This window comes from Cucurbita moschata, unplaced genomic scaffold (assembly GCF_002738365.1).
Source record: "Cucurbita moschata cultivar Rifu unplaced genomic scaffold, Cmos_1.0 Cmo_Scf00008, whole genome shotgun sequence".
Lineage (NCBI taxonomy): Eukaryota > Viridiplantae > Streptophyta > Magnoliopsida > Cucurbitales > Cucurbitaceae > Cucurbita > Cucurbita moschata.
This window is the reverse complement of record NW_019268524.1, coordinates 1,932,786-1,954,172: the sequence shown is the minus strand read 5'-3', so window position 1 is coordinate 1,954,172 and position 21,387 is coordinate 1,932,786. Positions and strand designations below refer to the sequence as shown.

Below are 21,387 nucleotides of genomic sequence, written 5' to 3'. Positions count from 1 at the left end.
AAGATATTTATGAACCTTATAATTTAATTATTAACAAAAGAAAAAATGTGAATGGAAACTTTGGTCAAATAATACGAATATTCAGCTTAGACATATGGTAATGGGATTAAACTATCACGTGGTGGTTAGAGGAAAATATGAAGCTCAATCTTGCAGATTTTGTATGATCATTAATATTAAATTATTATGTCTATATTAAATAAATTGTACTTTAAAAAAAATAAAATAAAAGCTACATAAGAAAATTAATAATATATATTATTATATCATATTTAACCGTTTATTATATGTTACCCACTTTACTATAAAGTTTATAATTATCAAATTTAATCCTCCTAAATTCTCATATCCCATCGATTGTATTAGCATTTTCTTAATTATTGCATTATTAATTGATAATATTTTGAGTATGGTTAAATAAACCTTCTATTTTCGGATTGGAATGCGGATTCAAATTTTTTTTATCACATTGAATTGTTTATTATATGTTATTGCAAACTCACGGCAAATATTGAATGACGACTACTAGATTGTGAACAACTGTGACTCGAAAAAGAGGCTTGCACTTCTGTGAAAGGAGAACGACAATGTGTTTATATATACTCAATTCGGGTGGGATCAATTGACCTGAAGTATACTAAGCTCGGACTTGGTCCGACCCAAGTTTCTAGAAAACTAAATCCAACCCAATTTTGTAACCTATCTAATCTAATCTAATCCTTAGAATTCGAGTTAGATCGGTTCGGATTGTCATGTTCATTGTATACTAAAGTTTGTATGTTATCTCTAAAATATATTTGAAATTTAAAAAATTTAATATCTTTACATTTTTAATAAAAACTTAAAAAAAAAAATACATATTTTGTTTAAATTTTTTATAAAAAAAATATTTTTAAAATTTGAAGAGTATTTTTTAAATAAAATAATAATAATTTCTATCTTTCACAAAATTTTGAAAAGATTAATTTTTGGGAAAATACATAATTCAAATATTATTTTTAAATAATTTTAGAAATTTTAATAATAATATGTGAAGGCTAAGGTTATTATTTTTGGTCGAAATATAATAATTAATGAAAATAGAGATAATTTAATTGTGTATAATTTATCTCGATTTTTTAAATTTTAATACTAAAAAAAACTCTAACCGTATCCTACCAGGCCTTCCCGGGTGAAATCATTTTTTTCCGATCACACTATCTTCAAATTCAGCTCCGTGTTGTTACGGTTGGCGCTCTCCTATGGCTGGATCGTTCTCTCGAGTGCTTTGAGGCCTTTCCTCCGACCTCCATTGATCCTGTCCACTTGTCTATCCATCCATCTCTACTTCTGTTCTTCCGCGGCAGCGTCTATCAAGTTGTAAGTATACTCAAGATTGCCTCTGAAAATGACTTTCGTCTAGGTTTTGGCGTAACTTGGAGGTCGTTTATGTTTGCTAACAGTTTGTTTATAGTCAATGGATTCTTAGGTTTTCTGATCGTGTACGAAAGATGGTTGAGAGATGGCGGCTGAGGGGATCGAGATGACTGAGGATCTCACGAGAAATGTATAATGTGGTAGTATCTTGAGTTCTTGATTTTCTTTTGATTCTTAATGTTTACTTTTGTGTACTGTCTTCCCGTCCTGTAAATTACATTACGAGTAGCATTGCGCGCCAATTTTCGAACAGTGTCGCGAACTTTTTCGTTAGTTCGTTAATGTTTCCACTTATGATCCATGTTTGTAGAATCATAATTGATCTGAAACAGTAAGTAGTCCAAGTTAGCTGTGTGCTAGAACCACAACTTCCATATTTTCGAACGCATTTCACGATCTTTCTTTTTCTCCTTTTTGTTTGACATTGAAAACAGGGCCTAGTGTTACTAATGCCGCTGCGAGAAGAATTACAGGAGGAACTGAAGTTCTCACTAACGTTTGTTGTGAGAAAATGTTCCGGGAGAATTGCGAGAACGCACCAGAACAGCAGCTAATGATGGCTTCTGAACACTACTACCTGTTCGCATCTGCTGACCAGTTATGCGAACGCTATATCGTCATCTGCCAAACTTCATTGTGTCGCGATGATAAGCCTCTTCTCCATGAAGATGGCGAGCGTGTATTGGAGCTCTTACGAGGTATATTTGATTTTTTTTCACATTGGAGTCTGAATTGCGTGATTTTATGTACTTTTCTCGCTGGCTTTTGTGGTTAATTTATCCACTAGCTCTCATTTTGGTATACGAACTCTCCAAAATAGACACAGTAAAACAGAATATGAACTACTAAAAGAAAAGGCTGAGCTGCGATTGGTTTCGAGATGTCCCTAAATATTATTATTAGACAAAAAGCTTCTGAAATGAGAACTTACAAGAATAATGATATGGAAGTTTTTCTTTCTCTCAATTTGTATCTTTTACTTGAGGTAAATTCAACTCTGAAGTCAAAGCGGTGGATGTAACTTCTAACATTTTCCAAAAAAATTATTGAGCGAATGCATCAAAATGCACGTGGTCTTGCTTGTTCTTGTTGCTTTGTATGTTTGTCATTTTGACGATGCTGTAAAACTGAAAAGTCGGATGATCAGAAGTCAGACATCTGATATATGGATTTGCATGTTTGTGGTTTTGCAAGGGTCCTTGAGATGCTGAAGGAGTTATTCATTCTGAACATTTCTCTTTTATAGGCTTGGGAGTTGCGATGCAACTTATATTTAGCATAACACTGCTCCATAGCCTGTAATACACATCCACCTCTCCCCCCTCTCCTTTCTCGTCTGACTTGGCTACTTTTGAATATGGAGTGAGATCACTTGCTGGAATTTAGGTTAAGATCAAGCATGGGTAGACCTTTTGTAGTTGCTGGAATTCACGACTCTCCACAATGATATGATATTTCTTACTTATAAACGCATGATCATTCCTTAAACTAGCCAACGTGGGACTCCCTCCTAACAATCCTCCTCTCGAACGAAGTACACTATAGAACCTCCCTTGAGGCCTATGGAGCCCTCAAACAACCTCTTCTTAATCGAGGCTCGACTCATTCTCTAGAGAAGTATACCCTTTATTCGACACTTGAGTCACTTTTGACTACACCTTCGAGGCTCACAACTTCTTTATACGACATTTGAGGATTCTATTGACATGGCTAAGTTAAAGTCATAGCTATGGTACCATGTTAGGAATTACGATTCTCAACAATGGTATGATATTATCCACTTTGAGCATAAGCTCTCATGCCTTTGCTTTGGGCTTCTCCAAAAAGACGTCGTACTAATGGAGATGTATTCCTTACTTATAAATGCATGATCATTCCCTAAATTAGCCAATGTGAACTCCCCTCAACAATCCTCAACATTCATTTAGTATTTTAACTTCAGAACTTCAAATTACCTGCCTGTAGCATATTTTCGGAAACTATATAATAAACAACCATAACGACTATGATGTTCTGCTGATAAAGATTCAAGGGACTTGTTCTGTACTATGTCCTGCAGGCGCATAGTACGGGTTGTGAGGAATATATGAGCTTTTACATCATTCATTTGAGAAACTGTCTAAATTTTTTATCGTCTGCTGTAACTTTTGCGATGGATTTATGATTTCATTCTAATGTTGATAGGTAGGTCATCCAATAAATCCACTGAAGGCAGACAACTCATGACCAATTAAAAATCAATCCCGCAGAGAAATGAACAGGTTATCTCTGTGGTCCATGCATTCTGGTCAATGGGGTGTGTTCTCTGCTAGTGCTCTGAAAAAGCTTAAAAGAAGTTTTTCAGCAATTCAGTTCATGATGGGCACGGGTCAAAATTCCCACCGTCATAAATGAAATCGAATTTCCGGTATTGCCTAGTGGTTGATCTTTGGTGAGATGTTATATCTTGTCAAGTATCTGGAAAGGTACAATAAGAATGTGATACAGTCACAGTATATGGAATCACAAATTCAGTTCAGATGAACAAGGGTTAAAATTTGAGCAGCATTAATAGAATTTGCCAACGCCGTCTAGCAGTTGATCATCGGTCAAGATTTTATATCCTGTCAAGGGCATAGAAAGGTACAATTAAAATTAAAACATTGAAGGATGTCATGGTATATGAGACAGCAATTTCAGTCTGTGATAGAACTTTGGTTCACCATCATGAAGGGAAATTATCCATGTTGCCTAGCAGTTGATAATAGAGGTGAGGATGCTAAATCTTGTCAAAATTTTGTGCATTGAAGGATGTCATGGTTTGTGGAATCCCAAACTCATTTCTCTGTTCGTTATTTGCGATTTACATTGTATTTAATATGCATAAATACAAACAAAATACTAAATGATAAGCTAAGCTATCAATGGAACCTATAATGTCATAAATGCTAATCACAGGTGTATTATCATATACTTTTGCTAGGCAACTTGATATTTACATATGAATCTTTTGTTTCCTAGCATGGAAAGAGCTGAATTTAAAGGCTTTGAGGTGACAAGTTTAGAAGAATCGTCAATTGCAAGTGTGAAGAAAACACTATCAAAAAAGAAACTGAAAGAGCTTACATTTTTTTGCCTTCTTTTTTGTATGTTTTAGGGTCCCGAGCTAATGAAGCATTGTGCAGAATGGACGGCTATAATGAAGTTGAAGTCGCAGGGCAAACCGGTTGGAATCATACAGAGAGTTAAGTATCCACTAACACTTTTAACAGTAATAGCATTAGAACTGCTTGAGCTTACAAAGACATTTTAGTTTATCAATTTAGGACTAAAATAAATCAATAAAATACAACTAATAAGCTCAGATAGAATAAATGGGTCCACCCACTGCGGAATTAGGAGTTTTATAACCCCTTTGAGCTTGGGCTTTAAGAGGCACTCTAGTCTCGCAAGTATGCTAGGACCCGCTTAATGAGTATGGGGGTTGTTAGCCATTGCATGCGTATGGTTGATTAAGTTAAAAAAATATTAGAAATATCCTGTATGGTTGTCTTAAAATATTGCATCAAAAGAAAAATAATCTAAAGTAGGTTAGAATGTATAATATCTTTAACCAAAATTATGTATAGGCCGGCATATGATTTTTCTTTTGTTGTTTTTGCTGTTGAGATTTGCAACGTTATTATCATTTTCAAGTTAAAAAAATATCATTTTTAGTAGGTTCTAAAGTTTGAGGGGGATTGATGATAATCATTTTGTTTCTATGTTATCTACTTGTGAAAAGTAAAGTTACCCGATAATACATCTTTATTCAATAGATTGGCTTCATCGAAGATAGAAGAGGCTCCTTCTTTTGTATTTATTCATTTTTTCCATTAGATAAGGACCCCATCTAAAACTTTTTGTATTATTGGACATCGACATAGAAGAGGGGGAATGAATATCATAAACCCTTTTTATTATTGGATACTGGCACTGAATCCACAAAAAATAGTTAATAAAAAAACTTAATTTAATTTTATAGTTAAAACTTCCAAGATTTTATTTTAGTCCTAGTTTCTTTTTCCATGTGTTCCAGTCCTACAAAATTGATCAAAATTATGTTGGCCATTTTTCTTGTCATAATGATGATCCATTTTGAAATTTGATATTTTTTTTTCATTTTAGTTTGTTAACCAGCCTTTTATATATATAAATATATATATACAATTATTTACTGCAAGTAACAATTTCGTCTCTAAATTTTAATATTTAATAATTTTATATTTAAATAAAATCAAAAGAAATTATGTCCCAAATATATCATATTCATGATATATGTGGAGAGTTGTCTTAATAATGAAACTCCATTTCTGATTATTCTCCAACTTTGACGAGTCATAGACTTTAGAACGTGCACAAAGGCCAATCGCAGCTTCAGATTGAAAGGAATGGCTTAATCGGTTGCTGGAAATAGCTTCTTGCCATCGTGGGGTTTCCTCCATGGAAGGTAAATATTTTCAATTCAAGAATTTTTTTGAGAAAGATTTGCTTTTAAGATTGCATATGACATGACAATAGCAAATAGATATTGGGTTCAATCTTTCAAAAAAAAGAAAAATCGCTAGATACAGGTTTGGTCCCTATAAAAGAAAAATCGCTAGATACATGGTTTGGTCCCTATATTAGTGTGTTTCTTCAACTTAGTCCTTATGTTTAAATTTTTTTTTAAATGTGTTGATGGTAAGGTTTAATGACAAGAATTTAGAGACCAAAATTTCTACCAACTTCTTGGAAATTTGTTGAAAAATTAGAATTAGAAAATTCCTTTTAAGTAGATGAACTCATTCATTTTCTAATACTTTTCCAACTCAATAGGGATATATTATACAATATAAGCTTATTATAAATTCAATTTTAATATTTATCAAGAGATGGGATATAATTTAAAAAAATGTTAACAAAACATGAGGGATTAAATTGAAAATTCTAAAACGATAGTGATTCAACTAAGAAAAAAAAATACCTAAACGTTTAGACTAAAACACATATTTAGCCTATAAATTAAGGTAAAAGCCACTTATTTAATCTTGAATAAACTTCAACTTTATAAAACTTCCAATAAAATACCCGAACTCTAGTTATACAAATGTTTGAACTAAAGTACTCAATTTGCACAAATTAAACTAGTAAAAAAAATCCAAATGTTTAACTAAAATATATAACACATGAGAAGAACTAATATGCATGAGCACGACCAGAATAGCATCATTCATCTACAAAAATGACCCAACTAGCCAAAGAGTAGAGAAAACATAGTTTGGAAACTCCATTAATAAAAAAATATTAATGGTACCATTAATTTTAATGTAAGTTCTTGTTGAATTGGATATAATTAAAATTTCAATGTTAAACTAGGAATAGAAGTAAAATTTTCAAATTTCAAATAACTTTTTAAGTTGGACATGCTAACATTTTGACAAATTCCTCCATAACTATAACAGAAGAAAATGTAACGCAAGAATGCATTTGGAGTTTAGATAAAAACGAGTTCCATGTATATAAATATTACCAGAATTGAACATTGAATCCATCACTGACGTCTGTGGTGTCTTCATCTCTAAATTTTGCATCTTTACAATTCTCTAATTTCTTTAAATTTATACAATTGGTCTTTAATTTCTTTTAACTTGTAACAAATGATTTGACCCATTGAAGGGCAAACGAAAAATCTAATGGAAAACAAAATCTTAAAAAAATCAAAAACTGGGGATTCTTTACTGTTATTTTGCTTTTGTTATTCTCTTTCAGACATATTATCTGGGATTAGTTATAATGGACTAGGATGTTCTATATTAAGGGGGAAAAAAGTAATTTCCGTTCCTGACTTCTAGGAACTTCAATTCTTATCCTTTCGCATTTCCAACCAATTACATTCGACCTCCTCATGATTCCCCCTCCTTGTATAGTAAAAGGGAAGGGTAGTGTGGGGTGGTGGCAGAAGGAGCATACGCTGTTGCCAACTTGCTTAGACAACATAAGGTTAGACAAGAAAGCAAAGCCTCAGCTTTGCTTCCCCACACATTCAATGCCATAGATGCACAGTCAGAACCCACTTTGATGATGGCATTGTCTTTTATCTTCTTCCTACCAAGGAGTGGTTCTTTGTTTCTCTCCTAATAATGAAAGAGAGATAGAGCCCACTGTGATGGATGGCTCCTTTAAAACGCAAACTCAGGGGATGTGACAAATCATCAAATGATTGACCCTACAGTGACCTATGAAAACGCCCAATCCACATTAAACTCTTCAACAACCCAACCCCCTCTCTTCTTCTAATCTTAACAATCTCCCACAGTTACACAAATTCAACTTACTTCACTGTGAGAAAGGAGGGTTGAGGGGCCTCCAAGTTGTACTTCTATAACATCTTCCCATAGTCATCAATGTCCATATCACTCTCAATTGATATCGAAATCAAAAGCAGAGACCTTACCATTAGCTAGCATATGGGAATTCTGTCCATCAATATGTTTTAGCATTTATTACTAATCTAACATTTGCTGATAATTAAACAATATTAAACTCCACAATCAGGTTCTACACTTGGATAAAGAAAACAACATCATCATCAATTTTAGGAAAGAAAAGAATCCTACCTCGGTTTTTAGTGTCCGTCCTCTCATCAATGGCCTAAACCATCTACCGTAGGAATCTAGATAAACAAAAGTTTCTTGTAAGACTGTTTACCTGCGAGGATCCCCTTGCTATTCATGACCTTTAGAGAAGATTTTGTTCTTAGTTCATCAACCCTCCAACGTTTTAAAGTTCTGTCTCGATTCGATGGACAACAAGACCCACTTTAAGGTTATCAAAGGCTTAAAGTCAGCTCTTGCTCTACAACCCCTGCCTCCTCTGAACCTCTCTTGTTTACAATTACCGAATGCAGATTTGCAGAAACATTAAGAGTTCGAAAAATACCGATATGATAACATTCTTTAGTCTGATGAATCGGATAGGAATATGCTTCAATATTGAACTTTCTGCGGCGATTCTGACCCAATAAACAGATGGTCAAGTTTGTTAAGAGGGGAGACAGGAATCTTGTATAGGGCGGGGTAAAGGACCTTCCTGGAACAGTGTGATCTTGCTTAACCAGACGAAATAATAGGGAATCTAAAATTCTATAGGATGTCTACACATGCTGGAGCATCATCCCTTGGCCCTTCGAGAGATCGATACATATACAACACAGGAACATAGTTCTCCAAATCACCCATCTGAGGAAGGTGATCCGACTCCTGATTATCATTCCTCATCACTTCAACCACTAAGTGAGGCAATGCTCTGGCAACCTCTTGGCAGCCATAGCGAGACAATTTACAATCTGACATCCAGAGGAATCTCATATTGTAGTAATGATGTAAACCAGATCTTAAGGCTGCATCGCCAAAAGGGCTATCTCTGATTTCAAGTTTTTGCAATCTATGACAGCCCTCGAGCACATATTTCAATCCCAAATCACTGTTTCCAGCAAAAGCAACTGATAGGGTTCGAACCAGTTTTCCGTACTTCCCGATGTAGCTGAAAGCACGATCTGTCAATAATCCAGATATAGCAAGCCTAGTGAGCTTCTTACAGTTGATAACAATGGCACCAAATCCTTCATCCATGGGTTCTCCAGTTTTATGGTCTGGTTGGTGTCGTCCCATAATACACAGTCTAAACACCACAAGATCTTGGCAGTTCTGTGACATAGCTACCACAGCTGCATTGGTCATTCTCTGGCAGAAGTAGAGGATATATTGCAATCTCCTGCAACCCTCAGATATTGCTTGGAACCCCACTTCCGAAATAGGGCCTTCGCCATCTTCTCGAGCATCGGCAGGAAAAACTCTAAGTTCTCGTAGTTCTTTGCAACTTGAAGCAACAGCCTGAAGTCCTTCGTCACTTATCGAATCAAGCGCCTGCAATAGAAAGGAAAAAAGGTTAGCTCTGCATGCCAGATTTCTTCCCAACTTGATATCTCTATCCAAAGATCACATACCCAGAAAGTCTGGAGCTTGTGGCAGTGGCTTATAACTGGTTTGAGTTGTTCGGCAGTTATATTTGCATAGCTCAAATTCAGAGTGGTGAGATTAGCACAAACTGGATAGATACAAGGTAGGTAATCAGGCAGAATGTCCTTGAACCCAGAGAGACAAAGTAAGGATTTGCAAGCAGCAAAAGCTGAGCCATAGTCAGGCTCTAACTCCCCATTAACCATAGCCTCTGAATTACTGAATGAACCAGTTCCAAGATGTGTTAGATGAGGAGCCTGAATCATCAAACGGTAGAGCTGCGCAATGGAAACGTGACGATTCACCCCGAGTTTCTTCAACGATGGGGATCGACTCACCAACATCTCCAGTGCCTCAAAATTAATGAGACACTCTACACAATCAAAGATCAGAGATTCAAGACAAGTTTCCTTCTCCGGGAAACAAGATATCCAATCCACTTCATCATCAGTTACGTCTGATTCAATCAGATCAAGTACTCGAAGTTGCCTGAAAAAAAACAAGATTACCATTAGTAGCCCCCTCCACATCCCCACCAAAATGCAGCATCCTTCTAAACCATTCTACAACACATCTTTACTTGAACTCAAAGAATCCATCACCCGCAGCACACATTTTTGAAAGACAGACCAACGAAGGTAGTATTGAAAATACAAACTCAAGGAAATTTGGGGGCGTACCTGCATCTGGAGGCAACAACGGCAACCCCGCTGGTGCCGAAGCCTTCGCAGCAAAACAAGACAAGCTCCTTAAAGGCAGGAAAAGACTCGGCCAGCAGGGCAAGATCGTCGTCCGTCACAGACATGCGCTTCAAATAGATTTTCTCGAGCCAAGGGTAGGACTTGGCCATGGACGCCACCCATGGGGAGAAGTGAGCGCCCCAGTCAGGAGGCATCATGTTGAAATCTGCGAACCGGGGCTTCCCTTTGATCGTCACGGACCGAACCCGGTTGAACCGCGACATAACACGGCGAGGGGAGACAGCATAGCAGTTTCCGATGAATAAGTCGGATCGGGTTAGTGCTTCCACTCGGTACCACGACTTGCAGACCAACGACGCCGCGTTCCGGTCCTGCCGGGAAGTGAGAAAGTGAAGCACGTTCTCAAGAACATTGTGAAGCACGTTCTCAGCCGTGCCACACCCACCTACGTCATCGGAGCCTCCGCCTCCGCCGCTGCAATTCCGCGTTTTGTTAGCGGCGGCGGCGGCGGCGTCACTACCCAGATCCAGAGTTGGGGGCCGATCGTTATCTTGAGACATTTCTACTTGCTCCACTCTCATGTAACTAACACAAATCACCAACTCCACTCTTATTCTCAAAATCCCCTCTTCCGATTTGGGAAAAGAAAAGACAACTTCACATCAGATCATGAATTCTGGGCCTTGAAAAACAGAGAAAGGATTGTAAGGAGTTTAGAAGAGATTAGTGTAACAGATCACAAGGATGGTGGAATATGAACTGTGAGCTCTGCTGTCTGTATCTCTGGGCATTGGGATTCTTCAGTCCTCTCTCTCTCTCTCTCTCTCTCTCTCTCTCTCTCTCTCTCTCTCTCTCTCTCTCTCTTTCTTCCCTAATGGTTCCAACACAGCTGCTCTATTATTTGGGACTTTCCCTCAACAATCTTGTCCTTTCATCTCAATTCTTACTTTTATAATTTCCTCCATATTTATTGCCCTAAGGCTAAAAACAAGTACTCATTTGTTTCAGAAAAGAGAAGGGGGGGAAAAAAAAAACCAAAAATTTGTGGATGGACCCCCCTAGTTTAGTCGTAAATTACAGAGTGCACATGAAGCGGCATCGAGAATTTACACAGCTCACGCACATAATTGAGGTCGAACATTTACCAGATACCGTTTGTCCTCTACTGCACTTCCCAACATCTTTTGATTTGTGGTTTGCATTTCATTCTGGGATTTTTTTGGAATTTTCATATATTTCAATCGAATATACCCAAATCAACTTGATATTATTTGCATTTAATTCTAATAGTCCGAACGAATAGTGAATTTGTTAAGTGCAGATTAGATAAGGGAATCAGCGGGGTTCCAATATTTGTGTGGCATTTGATGGAAGCTGAACTGGTGAAGATAAGGAAATGCATGTTTGTTTATGACTCTACTTCAACTGTTTTTCCTTTATGGGGAATTGAAATACGCACTCCCCTCCGTACTCTCTCCAGGTACGTAGCCGTAGAATGGCAAAAATGACCCTGAAGTTTTTTTTTTTTTTTTTTTTTTCCCCTTTTTTCTTTTTATCTAAAGAACTCTGATTGTGCATTCAAAATAAAGCCCTTTTAAGGTTCATGGGGCCAATCGCATGGGCCTATTCGAAAATAGGTCAATAGTCGAGTTGAGGGTCGCCCCAATAGGAATGACCGACCATATACATATCCTCATTCAATAAAATGCAAGGGAAAAAATATATTTGAATATGGCTTAACCAAGATTCAGGTTCAAATTTGGAATTTTTTTAAATTTAAATGGTTAGTTTTCTATTTTCTATATATAACTTCCACTGGTGTGGTATCTTGTTTTGATAATGATTTTGAAAATCAGTGACATGGAGACTTCAAGTTAAGATATAGAGGTCGATGATAAAACACTATTAACAAGCGATAGAAAAAGGAAAATGTAGAAGATTTTAGCCACGAATGGTAAAGAAAAGGAGGCAGGCAGTAGTTATGAACATGAATGAACCCTACATTGTTGCTGATTTTTTTGAATAACTCCTAGGAATTTGCTTTTAGAGAGTATGTTGATTTTTAGATGAGGTTAATTCAGTCCAGATTATATTTAAAATTAGGATCTAGCCATTATTCCAAAAAAAAAAAAAAAACAATTATAGAGTAGTAACTATTTACAAATTTATAGAGTGGTGGGGGCCTCTAGGCGGTACAATGGGAAAAGCCCAGGTAAGGGTGAAGCCGGCAATGGTAGCATTATTGTAGCGACTAGGGATAGTCAGGTCGAGTGGGGTCGTTGAGTATATGGATCTGCATACAACCGGGCCAATTATGTAATAAATTATCAATACTGAGCTTACAAATTCCACTTCTTACCTGAATTGATTGAGACCACTCGATCAATTCTGTCTCATCTCATGAATAAGGAGTGTTTACAAGAGAGTAAAAGAGCGAAATACCTCATCAGTCAAAGGATTAAGATTTCTTTCGTATTGACTTCCTGTTCATTATCTTTGTAATTACCTCTAAAATGACCCAAAAATCTTGTAAATTTAATTAATTGAAGCAGGTTTTGTTAGTGAAAAAGAGAAATGGCCCAAAATCCTGAGACCACTCCGATCAATTCATTCTCACTAGCTAACTACTCTCTCAAATTACTACTTTCTATAATATATTATATAATCCTATATGATTTAGTAAATCAATTTCATTATCCTATATTATTTATGAATAATATGATAGTATATAGAATATTACCAATAATTGTATATGTGCAAATACGTGTAGATTAATTAGAAATACTTTGATTTAGAGAAACTAAGAGAGCTCTAAACAAAATACCTATAACAAAATGGAACGAAGGCACATGCCATATACATGTACTCAAAACTCGATTAAGCCGGCCTTCATCTTATTCTGTACATCATAACGTTAAACATTACCACATATATAGAAAAAAGAAAAAACGAAAGCGACGAAATTGTAATGGAAGGAACGGCAAGTTATAAAAGTAGAAAACTGCAGAAAATAAACATTTACAATAATTTACAAACGCAAAAAAGAGGAGAAAAATTAAATAAAATCCAACACCCTTGAAAATAGTAGCTTGGTTGGTAAATGTTCTATAATGAGAACTTGAACAAGGTTTCTCATGACCTGACTCGATCCCATAGGAGTTTGTTGAACGATATGTTCAGTGCGGTAACCGCTACTAAACCAATTATACTAGTCCAATTTCTGTCAAAAAAAAAAAAAAACATAAAATTAGTACAAGAGTTAAATTCTTATGAGCTTTTGGTAAAAGGAAGGCGTTTTAGATAACATAATTTGTTTGATATCATGATCTAAAATCAAAGATTAGTATATAATTTTGTTTAACCAAAATTCACATACAATGTATGCGTGTGTGTGTGTGTGTGTGTGGAGGTCGGCATCACAGGACAACTAATAAGATGCCAACAGTGGTGCACCAAGGGAACATGACAGGAAGTTGTGAAGTGTGATTGCTTCCTTGCGCACGTGCGTGAAAAGCTTAAGAGGAATCCCTCTGAAACCTTCTTTACTATGATTGCACGTGAAAGTAATAAACATAGAAAATGTGTGTTTTTATTTTGAAGGCACTAACCTGCGTGAATCCCATATAAACTAATAATACTAGAACTTCAACTCTGAGCACATTCAAATGGATGAAGGCTCCCTTCTGAGAAATCATGCATCCTAAACCGTTCTAAAATTTCAAAAGGCCTGTTGCAAATAAAAATTCATAATTTCCTTAGTAATCATCAAAAAACAAAAAAAAAAAACATAAAATAGTACAAAATACTTGATTGGGATATATAGATATATATCGCTATAGATAGATAGATAGATATAACGAACTGGCATATGCAGAAGTAGAAAAAAAAAAGATGCTGCTTGGTTACACGAAAAAGATGAGAAGATAATGGAGGAAGAAAGAATAACGGGTTGGATTGGCCTAAAGATCAATGGAGTAGGTAGAAACGTAACGGGTATTTGGAAAAGAAAAAAAAAAATCAATTCTCATTGTGGCTACTAGGGGATATTGAAATCTCAAATGTTGTGAGTTATGAAGTGTATATTTAAAACCGTCGAGAACTGATATGATGATAGAAATCATCTGGTCAGTTATTTATTTCAAAGCCTCTCATGAAAATCAAAACAAAATGAGTTATAAACCTCTGAGCCAACAAAACTCTGCATAATAAGTGATGCATATTTAACATATTTTATGAAGACCAAGGGATCAATGAGGCTTACAGTATGGCTTCTCTATTACGGCACAGTCTGCGCTGATTGTTCTCTATTGCAGCCAACACATCGGCAGCCTGCGGTCCGACCGCTCCACCAGCAACAACTGAAGGGATGGGAGCAGTTGGAGTCCATAGCTGGGAGAGACGATGGCATCAGTAAGACTCAGAGAAAAAGATCAATGGCCATTTCACAACATTTTGTCATACATAATAGAACTTACCTTTATGGTATTGTCGATCCCACTAGTAGCAATGGCACAGTCAAATGGATGACTTTGCACGCAGTTCACAACTGAAAAAGTGATAATAATTCAGTTTCGGATTGGGTTAAAATGATAACAATTCATCTCTAGAATTATACAATGATACTTACCAGCTCCATCTCCAACGAGAATTTTAATCAGTCTACCGGTTCCTTTTTCCCAAATAAACCATCTCCCATCATCACTTCCACTGGCAACATATTCACCTGGAAATATCATTTTAATTAGATTAACAAAAAAAAAATTAACACAAATATTAATCCTATCTTTCCACATTCATTTCTTGGAGTTTAATTATCATGTAAATACAGATTTAAGGATGAAATTCAAATTTTAGGGTAAAGATAGGATTGATTGCAAATATAAGGATGAAATTGACAAAACCCTAATAGTGCATAAAAGAACTTTTAATTTAACTTAAATGCAATTTCCTCGGGGTGACAAGGCAACAACTATGCACCCAAAGAAACTTTCAGGAACCTAAAATTTTATCAATTTATAATACAATTTGTCGATCCCATGGTTCGGTGAATACCTCTTTGCCCGAGAAAACTAGCTTGTTTAATATCAGTTCCGATATTACAATGACCAACATATCTTTGCTTCATATCAATGACGGGTTCAGGCTGCATGTAATATAACACAAAGCTCACTCAGTATGAAGATACCATTACATTAACTAAGGTAAACATACAGAAGCAAATAATATTCGAATCCAGACAAAAGACAAGAAGATTCTGGGTACTAGTCAGTTGAAAGCAAAAGTCATGGTTTATAAATAACTTATGTCATGTCATAATCCACCTAATGCGCCCAAACAAGTGATCACTTCAGAAGAGACTTTTGTTTGTAATAGCTAAAAGTCATGGTTTATTACCCTCCTCGCTTTAACAGCTGCCGGAAGGCTTGGACAAATTTTTCCCCCCCTCATTCCTAATGAGTATCCATTTGAAACAAATCGTATTTTAACTTTTTTCTGTGTATCCCCGGGAGATAAGGGAGGCTGTCAATGTAATCATCCGGAAACCAACGGTTAAACTTACAGATGTGTCTTCCCGCCCCCTATTCTTTCCAGAAACTGAATTGCAAGTAAAAATACTATGGAGATAAAGGACACAGTCCCTTGGCAAATCGAAAATTGGCCAACCAAATTTGATAGAACGTCATACATCATATCGAATTCTACTGGCACGGAGTTCATTTATCATGGACCCAAGATATGCATAATACGGCAATAACAGTAGTGGTTTTCTCAAACGTTCTAAGCAACCCAAAATAATTGAAAGTGGCAGAAAGCATCTATTTAAACATGCATAGCATGTGCCATCTTGCAAACTTCTCAATCCAACGGAGTCATATTTGACTGCAACTTAAGTGGCAGCATAAACAGAATTTTTAAAATTTGTAAAGGAAAAATTATGAGGAAATTCGTGAAATTCAAAAGAAAAGTATTACTGGAACCTGATAAAGTATTCCATCATTTTGTGATGATGAAGGAGACCCACAGGTGCCATTTGCGCCAACCCTTTCTCTCGCAGGATCAATTCGTCTATGTATTCTAAGATTTAAACTTCCTTGTAGAACATTGGAATCAACATCATGGGCTTCATCACCTGATAAAGTTTCAAAGTCCAGCTCCACCTCTTCGTCATAGTCAGAATCTTCTCTTTCCGATCTCAGCCCATCTTGTGAGACATCACTATTTGCATCTGAGCGGTAAAGAAAGTCACTTAATGATAATACTCCACCTAACGGTGCTGATCTTAGAGCTCCATCATTGCTTTTATTTGATTTTTCTGATTCAGCTGGTTACAATATAAATTAATAAATCAAAACCCTAAAGTGAGCAGGAAAATAGCAAGATGCAAAATGTTTAAACAAAGTTCACAACATCACTGTGAAGGCATTTAAGCCTCGCAGTCTACAACAAACAAACATTTTGAAGGCATTTAATGATAAGCTAGCATTTCGCACAAATAAATATACCTTAAGATCAAACTACAAATTTTGAGATATGATATTTTGAATTTGCAAGACTAGGAAACAAGACCTTCATGGAAGATGACAGGAAAAAAAAATCATCTACTAGTAGGAGTCAACAAAAAGCATGCTGATTTCAGTTAGTTACAACAGTTGATTCCTTCTTCCAGCCATTATTCTTTAAAAAAAAAAAAATTAAGGAGAAGAAGTATTCGTAAATACGGATAGTACAAACAAACAAAAAGAGCAAAACAATAATCTAGCAATGCCAAAAGGATCTACAAAAATGAACTTCAGTAGAATAAAATCCAAAATGCAGTGTAGTTATATAAAGTAAGATCAAAGATTGGTGTGGAGCAGTTCAGTTCTCTCAACACCGTAACAGCAATGCATTTATTTCAATCCCAAAATCCTCCACTGGAAAAAGTTTTGATGTTCAACTACTGAGCTCTCCCAGACCTCACTCAAAGATAAATAAAATCTTCTAAACAATCATTTACCTGCAGCAAGGTCCCTCTTTACACTTTCCACCTTCTCCGCCACTTCAGGATTAGATGGGGCTAAATACTGAGCAGCAAACGCAAAATCTAGGGCTTCCTTATGTCTACCCAGCTGCAAGAGAAGAATGAAAATATGAAAAAGAAGGATTGAATCTTTCACTACAAGTTGAAACATTTTACAGAAGTTGGAAATGAGAATCCAACTTCGTCAGGAGTGTTATTCATTTGTTATACTAATTAATTATAAATAAAAATGATATATCTAGATTTGAATGGAATAAAATGTTTGTATTCCGATTAATTAATTGTAAGGTACATAGCCTTCTTAAATAATAGAAAGACTCAATACATAAAAGAAAAGGATCATAACAAGAATAAAATAAAATCGTTTAATGATTTTACAGCTACTTGAAATATTTTCAACCAACCATATCTATAAATCCTCCTGAAATGATAAACTAATGTTAATATGAACAAATGACCGTAGCAGTCCTAACTTCCACCTATAGATCAAGACCAACATGTAATTTCTGAACATTTTCAAATATTGTTGAACAATTCACACTTGCGAACAAACAAAACAATTTTACTTCAACTATGCACCAAGTAACCTTTGAGACTCTTTATTTTATCTTAAACCAGAAAAGTTATGTAAGAGACATAGCTCCCCAAAGTACGAAAACTGAAGCAAGCGGTAGCATAGAACAAGAAAAGAGTTACCTGTGATAAAGCTTCAGACATGTAGTAATGTGCTCTGAAAGAGGACTGATCAATTTTCCTAGCACTGTAACAATCTCTTATTGCCATATGAACATCATTTTTCCACTTCCGCTGAATAAATTTCAACTTTCTTAATTAGAAACCAAAGAAAATACTAACATGTAAAAGTTTATAAAAGTGAAGTAATGAGGAAAAAAAGTACATCAGCCCAGATGCTCCCGACTAAAGAAAAATTTGAAGTAGATAGTAATTCTATCCTGACCCACGGAGAAAACTAATGGTCATTTTCAAACTTATGGCTGCGATAATAATAAAAATAAATAAATATAGAAATGGAGGCTAAGAACCCCTAAATTACCACACATATTGAAGTGCCTTTCGGAAGCTTAATTCTATTAAAAAAATTGAGAATATGGAGCCATTGAACCAAACCACCAACTTGTTGTGAGCAGGAGATAGTCAAAAATCACAAGGAAAAAATATTAAACGATTTCTTAAAAAAAAAGGTCCTACAATGGAGATTAGAAGATTCTTTGAAATTCCTTTTGTAGAAAGGCATCGACTCCTTTAGTAAAATATTTGAACAACAAAAAAACCTCTTACATTTACTAGCCACAATATGTTCTCAAGGAATATCCATAACCACCAACCCCACAAAAATTGTCTTCTTAGTACGAAATATCAAGAAAAGTGGAAGACCAAAGATTGTGGGCAATACATAAGGTAGAATTTCAAGCAATAAAACTAAGGAATTAAACATGAACCTTGAGTAATAAACCAGCACGTGTGCATAATGAATCATGCTTGAAAATAACTCCAATATTACGACCATATCCATCCAAAATTTCATTGCATGCCTCAATTCCACCAAAGTAGTTCCCAACCTCCGTGCATTTTTCAGCAATTTGCAATAATTTTCTGCATTTATCAAGCTGAAAAATTCTTGATAGATTATAAATTTGAACCATTCGAGTAATAACATTGTTTCATTTGAAACACTCATATGAGAATCACACCTTTGCATTAAGACCACAACTTACAGGCAGACTATTGGATAAATTGGAAATAGGATACTGCAATTCCAATCCATTGAGTATGGGAGTGAAGCTCATTAACTTAGATACATCTCCTGATGTATATTGCATCGTACTTTGCCCAGCTTTGGGGGAAAAAAAATATATAGATCAGAAGAACTAAATCAAAACACATTAAATATCAAAATATTCGTTAAAAAATACAATAGTTGGCATTATCTAACTGATAAATAAAACACTGATTGCAAACTCGAAAAGAAAATTCACAATAAGATGCTTTCTTAAGAAAATCAACATAACTTGGCTTTGAAACAGCCATCATCTATGTAAAGTGCATAAAATGGCATTCTACAGTAAATTTATAACAAATACTTGTAGATGCAGGAGTGAGAACGTGATGATTGGAAATAGGATGGCTAACCATTTCATGTGGAAATGTGATTTGGTTATAGATTTATTAATGATCTAAGACCCAATTACATTCTTTAAAGCCTAATTAATTGTAAGAAGCTAATTTACATGTATTAAGAATATTTTACTTAATATGTTAATTCATACTGAATTTAAAACTAATTTCTAAATAAAAGTTCAATAAAATATATGAAGTAACAATTTTTACGTTTTATTTTCATGTCCATGCCCAAGTATTATGGGTTTAGGATGCCTACTCTCCTCTAACCATTACTGCATAACAAATGCACCTTTACTATAATCATAATGGTCAATAAACAATACCTTGATAGATAAACTTTTTCTACTACTATATGTCCCTAAGATTTGGGTTTAGTAGTATTTAAATGCCTGAATTTTCAAACTTGACTGTTTAGCCTCTTAGTTTTGGTTTTAGTTGTGGTCCCTCCATAAAATGTTAATGTGACATTTGTTTTTTGTTAGAAAAATATTTTAGTATTTTTCTTTTTCTTTCTCTCCCTTCTCCCTCCTCTTCCCTCCTCATTAGTAATTAATGGAAAATTGGATGGAGGGACCAAAATGCAACTAAATCCAAAACTCATGGGCTAACCTTTGAATTTGAAAACTCATGAACCCAAATGCTACCGAACTCTAACCTTCAGCAAAAGTGTATTTTTCCCAAGAAGTTACCACGAAGAAAAAATCAAAATAGTGATAAAAACAAATAAATAGGAAGTATGAAGTGCAAAAGAAGCTTAAATTTTAATATGTACCATGATTTACGTTCATCAAATATACATGTTCTCCACTGTAGCTAAGCAAGATCTCTTCTCCATTCGGACTAAAAGTAACATGAGTCAGATGCAAACCCGAGCGAACCTAAAAAGAGAGGGGAGTATGAGATAAGGTGTTTGACTTCGTAGAACCAAAGATGGTTAGAAATCTAGCAACAGCAATTATATGTTTTTAAAACAATAAAGTGCAATTCTTACAAATTAAAACAGTCCATTGGGGAAGTGTCGTACCAAAAAAGTTTTGGAGACAAATATAGTGTACTGCTAAATACATGAATATATTGTGAATTCTCATTTATAAAACTACTAATTATGCGGCATCAGATTAACATGAACAGAAGGTTTTTTTTTTTTTTTTTTTAACTTTTTTGCTCAAGTAGAGAGAAACATTTAAGATATGCATCAATATCATGAGTTATGCAAAATATGAGACATGGCCATACATATTGACAAGAAGAACTGTCTTTACATCCCAGCTTGTATACACTAAATTGACTTTCAAGATTATTACTACTTGATAATGTTTCCCGTAATAGTATGCTGTTGCCAGATTGATGTTGACTATGATTAATAGCAGTTCCTGAACTCACCCGATCCGAGAGATGCATTGGACAGAAGTAGTTAACACAAGGAGGTGGTGTCATCCTTTTCTGGCTGGAAGACAAGGGTGGCAGCATCCTTCTATCATATAACCGTGCAAATGCATCACTGCATATAAAAATCAATAGAAGTTGAAACAAGAACAGTTAGACCCTCATACTTTTTCTTCCTTTTCAGCGATTCCTCTAAGTGGAGTGCCAGCAATAGCAGAATACCTTCCACCAACTAGAAGTAAATGAGGCCTAGTGGTACTAATGTCACAAGATTTTAAAGCTAGGGTTTGTCTGGGAGGATCAGCCAGAGACCTCTTTGCTCCACACCGCAAATCAAGCTGCCAATGAGCTTAACGTGAAAACAATGAACCCCAATAACTGATACCAATAAAAAAATAGAAAGGGTTGATGCAGGTAACAATGAACCCCCCCCCCCCAAAAAAAGGGAATGTTTTCTCAATTGTTGATGCAGCTAATTATATTTGAAAGGGCCTTCCTCATGACTGCATAAATAAACTGCTGCGACATAGCATGTCAAATTAAGCATACATCTAACCCTCACTCACCACCACCCAAGAAAAAAAAGTTAAGGGTATTGTTGCAATGTCCATTTAGCTTGAAGAGAAGGAATGTCAGGATAATGACAAGACTGAAACGCCACTTGAAGATGATAAATATATATTTTTTTTTGGGGGGGGGGTCT

The 21,387-nt window shown here is 35.4% G+C and overlaps 2 protein-coding genes and 1 long non-coding RNA gene across 5 annotated transcripts in view; 1 reads left to right on the top strand and 2 right to left on the bottom strand.

Moving 5' to 3' along the window:
• Nucleotides 1–1,294: 1,294 nt before the first annotated feature.
• On the top strand, nucleotides 1,295–3,678 carry LOC111446722. Its single transcript, XR_002711133.1, has 4 exons — nucleotides 1,295–1,359; nucleotides 1,454–1,546; nucleotides 1,851–2,114; nucleotides 3,601–3,678. It is a non-coding gene; the product is annotated as an uncharacterized LOC111446722 (long non-coding RNA).
• A 4,215-nt stretch (nucleotides 3,679–7,893) lies between these two features.
• Nucleotides 7,894–11,341, bottom strand: LOC111446088 (transport inhibitor response 1-like protein). The gene is made up of 3 exons (XM_023084747.1): nucleotides 10,115–11,341; nucleotides 9,422–9,923; nucleotides 7,894–9,341 (listed from the first exon to the last, which is right to left on the bottom strand). The coding sequence occupies exons 1-3, from the start codon at nucleotides 10,714–10,716 to the stop codon at nucleotides 8,559–8,561; spliced, it is 1,887 nt and encodes a 628-aa protein (XP_022940515.1). The 5' UTR covers nucleotides 10,717–11,341; the 3' UTR covers nucleotides 7,894–8,558.
• A 1,625-nt stretch (nucleotides 11,342–12,966) lies between these two features.
• The window catches only part of LOC111446086 (WD and tetratricopeptide repeats protein 1-like), a 12,690-nt gene continuing 4,269 nt past the window's right edge, over nucleotides 12,967–21,387 (bottom strand). The window contains exons 7-20 of one of the 3 annotated variants that reach the window (XM_023084744.1): nucleotides 20,907–21,022; nucleotides 20,682–20,799; nucleotides 20,071–20,176; nucleotides 18,869–19,011; nucleotides 18,617–18,784; nucleotides 17,853–17,963; nucleotides 17,133–17,244; nucleotides 16,114–16,457; nucleotides 15,188–15,278; nucleotides 14,763–14,858; nucleotides 14,611–14,681; nucleotides 14,397–14,524; nucleotides 13,744–13,862; nucleotides 12,967–13,355 (exon numbers count right to left, since the gene is read on the bottom strand). In XM_023084744.1, the coding sequence (XP_022940512.1) occupies nucleotides 13,781–13,862; nucleotides 14,397–14,524; nucleotides 14,611–14,681; nucleotides 14,763–14,858; nucleotides 15,188–15,278; nucleotides 16,114–16,457; nucleotides 17,133–17,244; nucleotides 17,853–17,963; nucleotides 18,617–18,784; nucleotides 18,869–19,011; nucleotides 20,071–20,176; nucleotides 20,682–20,799; nucleotides 20,907–21,022 (1,686 nt within the window). In that variant the 3' untranslated portion in view covers nucleotides 12,967–13,355; nucleotides 13,744–13,780. The remainder of the gene's footprint in view (nucleotides 13,356–13,743; nucleotides 13,863–14,396; nucleotides 14,525–14,610; nucleotides 14,682–14,762; nucleotides 14,859–15,187; nucleotides 15,279–16,113; nucleotides 16,458–17,132; nucleotides 17,245–17,852; nucleotides 17,964–18,616; nucleotides 18,785–18,868; nucleotides 19,012–20,070; nucleotides 20,177–20,681; nucleotides 20,800–20,906; nucleotides 21,023–21,387) is intronic. The other 2 variants (XM_023084746.1, XM_023084745.1) reach the window with 2 other exon arrangements.